We start from the raw sequence: 14,660 nt of genomic DNA on the forward strand, positions 1-14,660 counted from the left end.
CAGGACCTTTTTTTTTTTTTATTACATTTGATTGAACATTCAGATTTTTGCCCTGTAGACTGAATTATTGTCCAGCTGCACCGTGTATGTAACCTGATAAGTGGATGGAATTTTTTTTTCATAATGGTCTATTTTCTCATTCCACTGATTTTGAATGACTGCGTTAAAAAAATGAAACCAAACTTTAATTTCTCTGACTGGACTCATCTCCTTAAAACCACGTCCTGGTCCTCACACCAGGCTTTGGGATCCCCTAATTTGAACACACATCACACATCAACACAGCCAGCCGGAGTGGTCCTTGACCCTCTCTACCCCACCCAAAGCTCATTGATGAAAAATAAACAGCCAGTGAAGTTACAGTTGCTATGTGTTGGTATTTATGCCAGACTGCAGCGCACTGAAACCCCCTCCGCGCAGCAGATTATCGGACCGAACCATTGCAGCACTTCAGGTTTTAACACCTGTCACATGAGGCTTTACATCTGCAAATCCTCCGGTTATCATTGCGGCTAAGTAAGTTTACTTCGCCACACTGCGGACGTATATCGGACGCTGCCGTCCTGCAAGTGCTGCCACAGTGCAGCTCTCAGCGAGATGAGCTGCCAAATTGCACCGACACCCCCATTGTGCGACTGGCAGCATCACCCACTGCCTGCAATGGCGTTGTAGCGGCTCTAGTATGTCCAAGCGTTTCTGAAGTGGCGATACCGTCCCCGGACTATTTACGAGCGACGGAGAGAAATGTTATTTTCGAAAGGTTTTTTTGCGACGAGAGCATCTGCATTTCAGACAAGTTTATCCTCTGGATTACAGTTATTTATATCAGGCGCCCAACGGAGCCGGAGCCGTGAATGTAAGTCTGACTCTTTTGTTTTTGTAACAGTGAAGCAACATCGCCGTGGTTTGTGGTTAACAGTTAACTTGGTCTTCCTGCGATCATTGAAGAAGGTCAATCATTTGTGTCCCGCCTCATGCAGAAATGTACCAGAGGAAACATGTAAATAAAAAAAAAAGATGTTAAACGGTAGCAGAGAGGGGGGGTGGGGGGGACCTGAGCTGTCATGTTGTGTGCGGTGTGGCTGATGTGCGCCTGTTTGTCTCATCCCACTGACAGTGTTAAAGCCTCAAATCTATTTCATCTTTCACCTCTAACATTATTGTCCTCATTTGCGTCCTGTGCAATGTCCTCCGAAGCAGCACAGGATGTTCCTCAACTTCAAACGGATGCATGTTCTTGCACAAGGATTTCACATAGGTGTTAACATTGACCAGAAAGAGTCCAGCGTGGTGAATAATGAATAGTGAAGCAGGACATTTAGGTTTCAGTCACTGCTGATGTTGCTGCTGCATCTACACCATCCATTCTGTGGCACAACTTAGATTAATGGATTCTGTGTCCCAGATGAATGTTTCTTTATTGTGTCATATTTCATCTTCCTCCCTGTAGCACGCATTTCCAAACAGGATGAAACATTAATGGCTTTAGGTATGGAATATTTAACTACCCTGCTCCAGCCCAGCCATTTTAATGGTGAGGAAAGGCCTTTCATTAAATGTATTTTTGCCTGCAGGATGGTAACAAATCACATCTTTGAGAGCATCCTGCAACATTTTTTCTATACAGTAAAGGTTGTAGCTCACATGCCTGGCTATGTTGGAGGGCTGATATTTAGAAGGAGCCAACATAATGCCAGTGACGGTTTAGAGAGCTGAGGGATGTCTTAGTCTACGAGGGTCACAGCTTATAGAAAACAGAGGGAGGTGGAGAGGCAGGGCGAAAAGAAAATCCACGCAACAAATATGTCCATCAACATATAGCACCATTTTCAACAAAAAAAGAGTGCAAAACCTTTACACTGATGTCTATGGTAATTATTGATTTAAGAAGGTTAACAGCCCGGCAATGCTCAATACAGTGTCATCAGAGCGCTTTTAGAGTCCAATAGGCTTCCATAACTACAGTAGCACGCTTGTACCAAGAGCTTTTATATCCTACATCAGCATCTGCAATTCATTTGGCCCCCATGTTTCTGTAGAGTGTTTTTGATGTTGAAAATGATCTGTTTTGTGTTTTCGAGGTTTTCTATCACGCATCATTTAGATTCCAAAATGCCTCTATCTCAATAACGTCTCTTTTATCTCTGCAGGTGTGAATGGGTCTTGAGGAACTGTAACATCAGCTGGATCAGATTGAGCAGTGCTGCAGTAGGTCAAACTAGACTCCTCGCTCCCAAGTTCTAATGAGGTCACGGCAATGCTGACATCCCCTCTGAATCCAAAGACCTCATCATGATGAAGACGGAGGCCTCGGGGGAGAGGACCAGCATCCGGAGTGCCTCCCCCCACCGCAATGCCTACCGGACTGAGTTTCAGGCCCTCAAGAAGGCCTTTGACCAGCCACGGATCGATGGAGACTCAAAGCCCAAAGACCTTGAGCGGGTGAAACAACCAAGGGGCCGCCAGTATGGTACCCATGTCAGTCGCATTAAGGACATGTTCATGCAAATGGGCTCAGAAAATACCACAGCTAAGGCCAAGGGTTGCGATGAGTCCTCGCCACAGAAGCTGGTGAAGCCCACCAACTTCATCAACAAGGCTGATGGATCAGTGATAAAACTCCAGCACTCCTTGTCATCTGAAAGGGTTGGAGGAGCTGGAGCAAAGTTCTCTGAAACCAGGAAGCTATTTGAACAGCAATCACGTGACCAGTCCCAGTCACCTGTCTTTTCATACGGACGGGATAAAAGGGGTTCCCATGAGCACCTTGATGACTGGCGAGGGACAAGGTCCAACAGAGGCAGTACAGACTCCTTGGACTCCCTGTGCTCCCGAACAGAGGCGTCCTCACCAACTGTCAGTCAACTCAGTGCTGTTTTTGAAAATGTCGACCACAACAACCAGGGCGCTCCCTGCAAAGGAGTCACCAGGCGAGCCCTCTACTCACCTGACGGATTCCACCGCCATGGAGGTGATCTCAGTGAGGATGATTCACGGCAATCTCCAGTTTGTGGAACCTACCGGAACAGGATAGGGGGCAAGTTACCCACTTCTTTGTCTTCTGAGGACCTCTTGAGCCCCAGTCTTGGGGCTGAAACCCCAGAACCACCACCAGAGGCTCCACAAGAGGAAGGAGCCCAAGAAATAGCTTGCAAGGTTACAGAGGGAGATGGACGGAGATTGTCTGGCGCCACCACCAATGGAAACCAGGTGAATGGGTCTTGTGAGGAAGAGGAGAAACCTTCAGACACGAGAAAACATATTGAGGATCTGGGGGTCTCCAAAGCCTCAAACCCTACTCATGGTGCTGTGATTACCGACAAAGCATTTGAAGATTCCACTCGTGAGCCACAGCCGACTCCAACTACACCATCTGGGGAAAGCCAAGAGGACAGGGACGCTTCAAAGGAAGTCAAGACCTCTGAATCTCCCAAGGACCAGATGGAAGAACCCGATGAGGAATACATTGGGAATGAGCGGGTGATTTTTAATGCAGATGGTGACGCCTGTTACCAGGGTTGGGGGGAAAGCTGCACGGATCCTGAGGATGACCTCTACGGTGATGACGATGAGGATATTGTCTACGACCCGGGCTCTGATCTGACTGAGATGCCTGGTCTGCCAGAAGAACACAAAGAGGACATCCCTCCAACGAGGAAGATTCGCTTCAGCACTGCTACCATTACGGTAAGCTGGATGCTGTACAAAAGTGTTGTGGAAGCCTAAATTGTTTAAACACCCTGAACACAATCCAACATAAAAGCCCTTGTGCGGCTCTCATCAAAAGTAGGTTAAAACAACAGAGAACCCTTTTTACGGGCTTGTATTTATAGTAACCGTTGAACCATTCATTGTGGTTAGCTTTGTTATTTGAACACACCTTTTTATGAGGTTAAATGATCCTGGTAAAATGATCTGACCGTAGTCATTTTTTACCCCTCTAAGACCTTCTGCATTTTACATTTTCTTCTTTTGATACACTTAGTTGCTAAAATGTCAAATTATTTGTATTGTTTGCAGTTGTCGCTCTCTAATGGTAAAAGTTGTTGCTGTTTTGTGATGCAGAGCTTGAGGGTCAAAGCATCGCCCGCCGTGAATCTGACATCATCATGAGCAGAACATCTGTGCATGTGTTAGTCATGCTGGTTCTGCACCCACACAATTTTCACACAAGATGCTGTGTGTTTTTCATCATGCAATCTCATCTCTTGTTTTTTTAAAATCAGGAAGCCATTGGTAAAACCGTTCGAAGAGGAGTTTTTGCACATTACAGTTTTATAATCTGTTAAATATACTGAAGCCATAATGTGTGTGTTCAGTGCATAACCTTGTTGTGTTACACAGCAAGGTTACCTTAGGTTATTGATAGTGAATACATAGGTCTTTACTATCCATGCTGCTACATTTTTAAGAGGTAATTACAGCAAATATAGCTTCTGCTGTAGTTTTTGGTGATAATGACACATTTCCACAGAGTTTCATCTTCCTGGTAACAAGTCAGCTTTTCAAGAGTGTTTTTTTCAGTGAACAGAGTTAACCATAGTATTTGTTGTATCTGCATTGGAATGTTTTGTTTCTGTTTTCATTGCTGAGTTGGACACAGTGCAGTCAGTGTTGTTTGTGGATTGGGGAGATGGATTTGGAAGATTATGGGAAATAGTTTTCAGTCTTTTATCCCCAAATTGAGTATATAGAATCAACAAGCTTAACGTTTTAAGTAGTAAACAACAGGCTTTACGTTGGCCTTTTCCTTTTTTTAATCTCTTTTATTTAATTTTGCCAGTGAAATACATTTTTATTTTTGAGAGTTTCAGCTTGATGACATACAAGCAGTGTTTGTGTTTTTGTATGGGAGGTAAATCTACTATGTGAAACACAGGCGTGGTCGAGAGGTTATGGATAATAGATCTAACCTGAGCTAACGCAAACGTTCCACAGGTTGTGAATCAAATTTATTACCACGTCGTAACGAACCAGAACAATTAGCCCAGTTATTCTGAGGAGAAAACGTGATGTTAGCTCACTAATTACCCGGCGCTGTCTCTGCAAAGTGTGTCCTGCTCTTTTCTCATTTCTTCCCTCTCAGGACCCACTGCACGTGCAAGGAAACACACCGATGCAAGCACAGATTTCCACAAGGGGTGTCTTCAAAATGAAATGTTAGCACTAATTTGATCATATTCTTGGATCATACTAATGATGGTTTATATCTAGTTGTTACATTATCTGGCATTAGCATAGCACTAAATGTGATATGTATGGATGTTTTGCCATCCCTAATACTATTTTATATATCAATTAAAAATACCTTCAAAATCTGATTTTGATCAATTTAAAAATGCCTAATTTGACATTAATGTTTTCAACTTTCATTTTCACTATGCGGTGAATGTGAACACTAAAAGCTTGTTGTCCCATTTAGGTTGAACGGGCAGAGAATATGCTCCTCTGTTGTTGTCTGTCGTTTCAAAGCTTCTGTTTTCTATGAAAAGGACTGACGCTCATTCATCATATGGAATACTCAAGTGAGACACCGCCCCCACCCCTACAGCGACGCACACGCACAATTAGACACGCACCCCTCCCACTTCTCCATCATACGCCCCTATCCTATCGGCTCACGAGGAACAAACAGGGTTCTGTCTTTTGTTCTTCATACTATATAGTGAAAGACACAAAGCTTTTTTTCTCAGCCCTCAGCCCCGCACGAGTCCAGCTTGACCCCTGTGGGAGGAGACTGTAGAGGAGGTCTGCCCAAACAGCCGTCTTATAATCTAATACTTAACGCTCCCTCTTCTTTGTGTAACATTTCTGAGTCCTGCCCATCCTGTCCTGCAAAGCGGATAAATCAGCCCAACGTCCCAGCTTTGAAAGCTTAATTAATTTTGAAATCTTCGTGGTAGCTCCGAGGGAAAAAAAAATGACCCACTGCTGGCTTTTGGCGATGTTTTGTAAATATCTACACAGATTTCTGTTTGAGAAGAAAACAAGATTATCAAAGAAGCTGATTATTGTGATGACTTTTCTCATACTGGGTTTAGAAATCTAGTTTTTGGCATCATTGTTCTGGGTCTGTTCTCCAGATCACCACTTCAGAATGAAATATCTTAACAACTATTGGACGATTGGAATGAAATTTGTTTCAGATATTCACATCTGCTTCAGGATAAACTTGAATAGCTTTTGTGAATCCCTGACTTAATAACAGAAAGAAAAACAAAATCTTTCAAATTGATTCATAGAGTTTCCTATTAGTCTCAGTTTTACTTTGTGTTTTTGGTCATCAGTAAATATGCTAGCATTACACCTGCTAGACATCATCATATTGGAATTGACAATGTGAGCATGCTGATGTTAACATTTAGCTCAGGTTTGCTGTGCCTACAGTCAGTACAGCCCCACAGAGCTGCCTCCTTTACACTGTGACTGTAACAGCCTCACTGACCCAGTGAAAAGTGACTGCTTGGAGCTCCAGGGGCTTCGGCAGCCTGCCTTCAAGACGCCACTGACCTACAGAGGAGAACCAGGCCTCATGTTCAGTCAGGCAGCTGGTTTTATCCTTGACATTTGTGCATCCAGTTTTGGTTATTCACGCTGTGGCATACAGATCAATGTGGTAGTATCAAAGTAGATTTACTTTTCTAGCGCACTTAATACATGCTGTAGTCAGAGTGTGTTCTGCTGTGACATTGAGAAGACATCGTGTGATCTGAATGTATCGCACACATTTCAGCCAGAGTTCAGTTCCTCTGTCTAATTCTCTCTTTTTTTTAATATCTTCTAGCCTGGATCGTACTCATCCTCAATTTGTTTTTTTAACCATCTCTCACTTGTTGCTGATTTCTTTGCATGCACTGTTTTCTTTCCTTCTTTGTTAAACTGCACCTTCAGAGTTTGACAGAAAAGTCTTCCACCTCTTCAAGCTGTCTGCTTTGTCAGTCCTGTTTTCATCTCCTCTTCTCTACGTGAATGGCATTTACGTCACCTTTTAAATTACCCTTTTTGTGCCCGGAGAGCAACTGTGTTCATCATCAGTCGAGATACACTGCAATATCTTAATAGAATTAAGCAGATGTGATGAGTGGAGCACCAGTTAAATGCCTTCTGAAGTGGCTGTATAATCGGGCCCCTCCACTCTGCATGCTGTCTGTTACTGGATCAAAGAGACTGGCATTTTGTCCATTACACTCTGCTGCTGCACCGTTACTGGACTGCTGAGTAGAGCCATGATCGATATGATAGATATGTGTCACTCCAGTTCTCTGTAGAGAAGGTTTTGTAGATACATTTTTATGGATGTCTTTTACTAGATGTTTTGACTGCTGTGTTGTTGTGCAGCGTAGAAGGGATGGTCGTGCGTGTCATTTTCTGTGGTGTGTCTTTCTTTGAATACTGAGAATATAGAAGTGTAGCTCCCTAGATTTGAACAGGATACGCTGTATGTGCAGGATGATATGTCTTCACTGACTCATTTGCCTTCAACTGATGTGTTCATACTTGCAGATTAGATCCCACTGCAAACATTCAGTTACAAAAACAAGCTGCGCACATTTTCTCTGTGTACTTTTTGCCGAGTGCGTGTTTGCATCTCGGGCCGCGGTGTATGAAACCAATTCACAGACTCATCTTGCACTTTACTGGAGCATGAAAGAACATAAAGACAAAGTTGCTGATGCCGAAAAACAGACTAAAAACCACCTTGCATCCTCACGGTGCCGTTCCTCAGACTTTGTCAGGCATTAAGAGATGGTTATTTCTCTTGAGGATTTTGGAGCTCATTCATTTGCCCTTAATACAGCAGAAGACTGCAGAGGCTCCCAGCTTTGTGCCACAAGTCTGAGTTCTGGCCTTGCCATCCCTTATGTACATGACAGTTAATTCAACAATGTTATAGACACAGATAAACAGTAAACATTTGTGATTCCAAAAGCACCCTTATCTGGAGCATTACCTAATACAGTCTTTAAGGACCAGCTCAAATTAAAGGGCCTGTTGCCAAGAACTTTGCTTTCTGACCGTGTTTTCTGATAGAAAGGATTACTCTACTTTAGTTTGTCAGCCTGTGTGATGATATATGTGACAGCATTTCTTGATCTTTGGATCCAAGGCAGACATGGATTTTGCCAATGTTATTTGTAAATAGTATCTAAAGTCTGCAACAGCAGTGCTTCAGCTTAATCTCCTTCAGTATAGTCTTGTGTTGCAGTGGATGCTTTTTCAGCTTACAAATTTGTATTGCAGATGTATAATTTCTCCCTCTTCCAATCGATGAGTGAGTCAGAGTCAACAAAAACACAACTCATAACAGGGTCACACTGAAAAACTCTGCTGTATTATTTCCATTATAGCACTTTATTGATCTGAATGTCTATCCTTCAGCCTCCAGTTCTTCCTGTGGCCTGAATACTAGAGTTTTCCCTCTGTGAGCTGGATGAAGCTGGCTGTCAACTTCTTCATTATGCAGTCTGTGTCGGGTTATAATGGGAGAGAACAGGGTTTTGTATGAAGAGAGTTCTAACTCTCTGTGACAGCAGCTATACACTATAACAGCTGACGTTTTGGTTCGACAGGAAAAAGCAGCAGCTGAGCGCAGTTAGACTGACAATCGGGTGTTCTGGCAAAGCCTCTTTTGGGAAGGCTCATGGAAGCTCTTGGCTCGTAACTAGTCTTGCAACAGTCTTGTGTGATGTTATGTAGGTATTTGCTCCCAATAGTCTGCATAAACAGCAGTGTTTTAAGATACTTTTCAGTCCACACTGTCCTATGAAATGTATTTTTTTGCAGCCAATGGAGAAACAAATCATCATGACTCCAAAGATTTTTCCTCCCTCTCTTATCTCTGACAGGTACAACTACTCTTTACTGTTGTGTATGTGTGTATTTGTGCATGTGTGTGTAGCTTAGTCACTCCATTATTAATGCAGTTGTGTTTTTGTTTGCTTGTTTCGGTGCCACCCGATCCTCCCCGGGGGATGCATTTTTAATGATCCGGGAAAGGTGAGATGTGCCTCGTGGTTTCTGAGGCTGGTCAGTTGCACCACAGCAGACTGTGTCAAGAACCATCATCCAAGCCCCCACCTACCCAATCTGGTCCCGTGCTAATGGCATAATCAGTGCAATGTCATTTTTTATTGCAGTAAAAAAACTGCACAGAACAGAGTTGACGTGACCAAATGTTCTCTGTGTTTGCTAAGCTTGTGTTTCGGAAGGTTCCTGCACTGTCACCATGACCTTGTTCATAGTGAGTCTGAATCCCAATTAAGGAGAACTCAAACGTTATCAAACACTATCAACCATTTTAGTCCTGTTTAAGATAATTCTATGGATCTGTGCCACATTCACATTAGTCCAGATAACACTGAGTGGTTTGTAAAAATATGGTCCCACACTCTGCCAAATCATTATCGCAGCCTAATGAATTACATACCATAGCAAGTGGGCATGGTCTGTAACAAGCAACATGTTGTGTTACTTCTGATCCCTGCCTCCCACTCACTGTATATGCTAATTGTCTCCGCCCACTTATTTTTTAGCTGGCCCCTCTTTCTCCTCCCTTTCTCTGTGCATCTCTTGTCCTGTCGTTTGCCAGTGGCTTGGATGTTGGTGGGAGTCATGGCACCCAGTTGTATTGTACTGTAGACAATAGACTGAAATGCATTCTTGAGAGTAAAACACGAGCCTGCTACAGGAAAACAAATCACAGCTCTAAAATTAAATCTTTATTGCATTTCTAAGAGAACATTGTGACAGTGTTTTTTCCTTCAAAGATGTCCACAGTGTGTGTGTCTGCTCTGTATGCAGAAGCTCTATCTGAAGTTAAAAAAATAAATGCTGACTTCTAAGATTGTGGCATCCCCTGTCAGTGTCACTTCCTCACATGAGGGGTGATGTGTGTCAAGAAGACAGACAGGGTGGCCTTGAATTGACTGTAAATTCCTGTATGTTCTCACTTCTCCTCTTGTATAAGCATATACTGAATAGTACTCTTCTTTCTCACTCATCCCATCTCCAAATCTTTATATCTGCCAATCTCAGTCTGTTCCTGCAAGTTATTAATTAATTTCCATCATCGGTGACTGTCTCGTCCCCTCAGAATCCAAACACTTTCCTCAGCACCTGTCAGCTCTTCCAGCCTGGTGGTGTGTGTGAATGTGTGTGTGTGTGTGTGAGTGTGTGTGTGTGTGTGTGTGTGTGTGTGTGTGTGTGTGTGTGTGTGTGTGTGTGTGTGTGTGTGTGTGTGTGTGTGTGTGTGTGTGTGTGTGTGGCCACAGGTAGAAGTAATGGAATGCAAATATTGCTGAGGTGTTGCAGCAGAGTAGCCTGTGTGTGTGTCTGTGTGTGTGTGTGCCAGGCTGTCGTTAATCCATTGCAGGGTTTGCTGGGCTTGTGCCACAGCAGTAGGAACATTTCTCCTGGGTTTTTCAGCCTGTTATTGCCCTGGGCAGCGTCCACTGTCTAGAAGGCGCAGGGCGGGTGACAGCGCTGGCACCAACACACCAAAGGCCTAGTTTAATACCATCAGAGGCTGCTCACCGGGAATGGGCGCCATGCCGTGCCATCTTAGGCAGGGACCCAGACAACCCTGGAGCAAATTACCCCCAGCCTCACCCGCTCCTCAGTTTATCTTTGTTTTTTTTCATTTTCCTTTCTTTATTTCCCTCTTATTGCCTATTTCACTCTTCAATAGCCTCTCTGTCTGCTGCTGCTCTAACCCATGAATCATACGAGTCATTCTGTTTCTCTCTTTTTCTTTGGATATTGTCTTCATTTTAATTTACTACTTCTCCACTCTCGCAACATCTTAAAGATTCCTGCATCTCCCCCAGCATCTCCTTTCTTTTGCTGTCGTTGTCCTAGTCCACCCTCTCTCCCTCTCATTTTACTTCCCCATCCTCTAATTCCATTTTTCTCCACGCTTTACTTTTTGTTCAGCTTTCCCTGCCTCTCTCCTCTCCGATGTCTCAGTATTAGCCTTTGGCCAATCCTCTGCCATCAGGGGAGCCATTGGACGAGCCCAGAAGCTATCCAGACAGACTGCCTGAGGTGGCTGCAGGGTGTCATTCAACAGCGAAGCCAGTGACTTTAATCTTTATTCTGCATGTATAATAGCTGAATCCATTTCTCACTTTTGTCCAAAGGCTGTGAGCTACCTTTTTAAGTTGGACTGACCATCAAGAGCAATATTTCGACGAAGATTTGATCAGTGGATTATCCACCCTACCTATTCAGCAGCACCACCTTTGTATGCATGCATCTGCAGACATGAACCTGCAGACATGATCCTGCAATGGGCTTTCAACTGACTGTAACTGACAGGACATACAGAGAAAACCTTCATGAAGACACACTCCTATTGTTATCACTAAAATACCTGATTTACAGTTGCACCCTTTGCATGCACACAATTGCATACAAACACAAGGACAGAGGCTTTTCTGCTGAGAGAGGCCTCAGCTCCATTTAAGTCCGTGGTTTAACGTGTTCAGGAATCTGCAGGGTCACAGCATCTGCAACAGCATCCAAAGATCACAGCAAAGTCAGAGGAGTAGAAACAAACTCCTTCCATCCTTCTGCGAGGCCCAAAGATAAGATAATAAGAAGGCATGTCCAAGCAGAACCGCTGTCTGGTCTGCACTTAACTGTCAGTGCTTCTGTTGTTGGAGGTTTGTTAACTGACAAAATACAAAAATGTGTGTGTGTGTTTGGTGTCAGGGGTATTGATCAGTTTGTTGTGAAAATGATCAATGAGGACAAGAAAGGGAGGAGAAGAGATATGATTTGTGACAGTGAGGAATGGCAAAGTAATATAAGAGCAGAGGCAGTCATTATTGGACTTTACAGTTTGTATTTCTGTGTAAGCCTCTGTTCTTTATGTTTGGAAATGAGTTTATGAATGGATCAGACATTGAGAGGCTTGCTGTAAGATGATCAGTGCATTTAACTTTCTTACTGTAAACCATGTACAGAAGTTTTAGGGTTTAGATATTTTGGATTAAAATTATTTATCAAGAAATGTCCTAAAATGTCCTTAAATTTTGTACTTGGGATAAGCTTTTATGTTAATCCAAAATTGTGTGTTACGCTTAAAGGAAAGTGCAGACAGTGTAGAAGAATATATTTACATGTAAATGGTTGCGTGTTGCGTTAAATCCTCCAAAAGACTGTTCAAATTCAATTCCAGAGAGACACCACATGGGGAGACGGCCCATTATACTTCAGTCCACTTCCACTTTTAGTGGCTGTCCTTGTGGGAAGCCCATTCAATATATACTGAATTGCAATTGAGCATAATGACGGGCCTCAGTGCACACCGACTGTACATGACAGTGAAAACCTGTATATGTTTGTCATGGTGTGGTAATCAGAATATAGATTTCACACAGTTATTAACAGATAACGGTGGAGTGCTCTGACTCTGACTACTGTTTCAAGGATCAGTTTATTGGATTATGTGGGTCAACATACTGATATGCGTCAAATTGGGTTTAGTGGAGCTGTCAGGTTTTATTTTGTCTCTTTCATCTGTCCCAGCATACAGGCGATGTTTTGTTGGCTCGGCCAAGTTTTGCCGCCCCCATTTTGTTGGCAAACTGTGCCTCGTGTAAAGAATTTAAGGCCTTTTTTCTGAGCTACCTGCACTTAAAAATTGTAAATGGAGCGATGGCACATGAAAATGTATAGGTAATTTATGGTCAGTTTAAATGCTGGTTGAGTACAGCCATTATGGTCCCTAACAGTCTACCCCACAGCTGTTGGACGAGTGGTTGCCAGCTGCATGTACGGTCTTCTGGCCATTTTTCACCTCCCTACAGTAATAAAATCAGCAGGCAGCAGTATCCTACCATCCTGCCAAGGTTAAACACAGTTTCACACAATGCTGTACCAAATCCTCTTTTCTCTGTTTCCCCCTTATCTCTCCGCTGTTAATTCAGATCAGAACAAAATCCAATTATTGTCATAGAACAAGAAGATATTATACACCCTATCTTAGAAGAGAAATGGGAACACTTTTCTCAACTCAAAGTGACTGTGGCTATACAAGGTAATGGGATCAGTTATTAGCATGCTCCTGTTGACCTTTACGTGTCACCAAGCTCCTTTTCCTCTTTTATTCCTTCTTAAATCATTTTTTAGCTGTGACTTTGCTTTGTGAGTAACTGCAAACCAGTTTAGTGTTTGGACTGGATGAAGATGTGTACTGGTAGTTTCCTTTTTGAGCCAGATAACCATCCGTTGTCTTTGTGTTGTGGGTCAATGCTTTCAATTTGACGATGCAGTCTGTCTCTGTTTCTCTTTCTTCCTACGTATCCTTATTTCCCCTGTGCACGCTGTTTCATTTATCTTGTCACTCCCTCTCAGTCTCCATTGCTCTCTTGTCCATCTTTTGCCTTTTCACTTGGTCTGTTTCTCAGATTTGTTGAATTCCCTCTCCTGCCCTTTTCTTATTTCTCTTTCGCTGTGCCTCCACCATCTCTTTTTCGCTTGCCTTCCCTCACAGATCCATCCTCATCAGTCCTCCTCTTCTTCCATGACCTCCTCTCTCTCTCTCTCTCTCTCTCTCTGTCTGTCGCTGGCCACATGCTAATGTGTTTGTAGATAGCACAGTGACTGAGAGAGGCCATTAGAGATGGCACCAACTGCCAATGGTGGCATCGCATCCAGGACGTCCAGGACAGTGCAAGGGCTGGTGCTAGCATTTTTCAGGTGTGTGTGTGTGTGTGTGTGTGTGTGTGTGTGTGTGTGTGTGTGTGTGTGTGTGTGTGTGTGTGTGTGTGTGTGTGTGTGTGTGTGTGTGCGCGTGCATGCAAGCATTAATAATGCAAGGCTGTTGATCACACTGAATGATTGATGACAGGGAGGTCATGAACAGAGTTCACACGGGATCACACAGAGGAAGGAATAAAGCATCACGCTATATCAATGTGCCCAAGCTGTTCACACAACCAATACACTGTCTCTTAACCAGAGGACGTGTAGTCTGTTGCATCTATATCATGTGGTGAGGTATTAGTCATGCCTCCGATACGGCATGAAAAATGTGGAACTAAAACACAAAAATATTTTGACAGATTTTTAATTTTTCATGCATATTTACGGTTTAAAATATAACAGAAGTCTCCATTGCCTATTGCGAGATCTCATTCTAACTCTGCACACATTAAAGTGCATACATGCACACATGTTACAAGTGACAAACACAAATCTGGCGTGAGGCTTGAATCAATACATGTGATGCGACATGACGCTATATTGATCTCCGCTGCGAATATGTGATCACAGATGAGTAGCGTGCAGCGTTGTGAATAACTGTGAGGATTGACGTCATTAAGCTAAATCGTGTGACACCCTCTTCGGGAATGCTTACAGGAGACAACACTATGTGGCAAATGTCACTACTTTTTTCAGAGTTTAATAATAGCAGCTGCAGTCGGAGTGAGTGTGCAGGTGTTTGTCTGACGGAGAGACACACGAGGCCGCCGGGATGATGTTCATGCCATCGTGCAAGCATGTTTATCTATCTCCATAAACACTTTGCATACCCATGCACCGCTTTCTTCAGTAGCAGCACCCAGCGTTCTGCAGAACACCACACTGTAGATGTGACACGAGCATGCCCGTTGGAGTCAGCTCTCTCCCCTCCTCCCCTTCCTGCTCGGCGC

General features: G+C 43.4%; 1 protein-coding gene across 2 annotated transcripts in view; it reads left to right on the forward strand.

Annotated features, from left to right (window-relative positions):
* Window positions 1–516: 516 nt before the first annotated feature.
* ppp1r9a (protein phosphatase 1, regulatory subunit 9A) overlaps window positions 517–14,660 on the forward strand; it is a 47,021-nt gene continuing 32,877 nt past the window's right edge. For both annotated transcript variants that reach the window (XM_069698041.1, XM_069698050.1), the window contains exons 1-2: window positions 517–856; window positions 2,151–3,687. In XM_069698041.1, coding sequence (XP_069554142.1) covers window positions 2,293–3,687 — 1,395 coding nt within the window. In that variant the 5' untranslated portion in view covers window positions 517–856; window positions 2,151–2,292. The remainder of the gene's footprint in view (window positions 857–2,150; window positions 3,688–14,660) is intronic.

Source organism: Brachyistius frenatus, unplaced genomic scaffold (genome assembly GCF_029030835.1).
Source record: "Brachyistius frenatus isolate BFR_SWC_R1_liver_20210118 unplaced genomic scaffold, ASM2903083v1 Contig_2, whole genome shotgun sequence".
Classification (NCBI taxonomy): domain Eukaryota; kingdom Metazoa; phylum Chordata; class Actinopteri; family Embiotocidae; genus Brachyistius; species Brachyistius frenatus.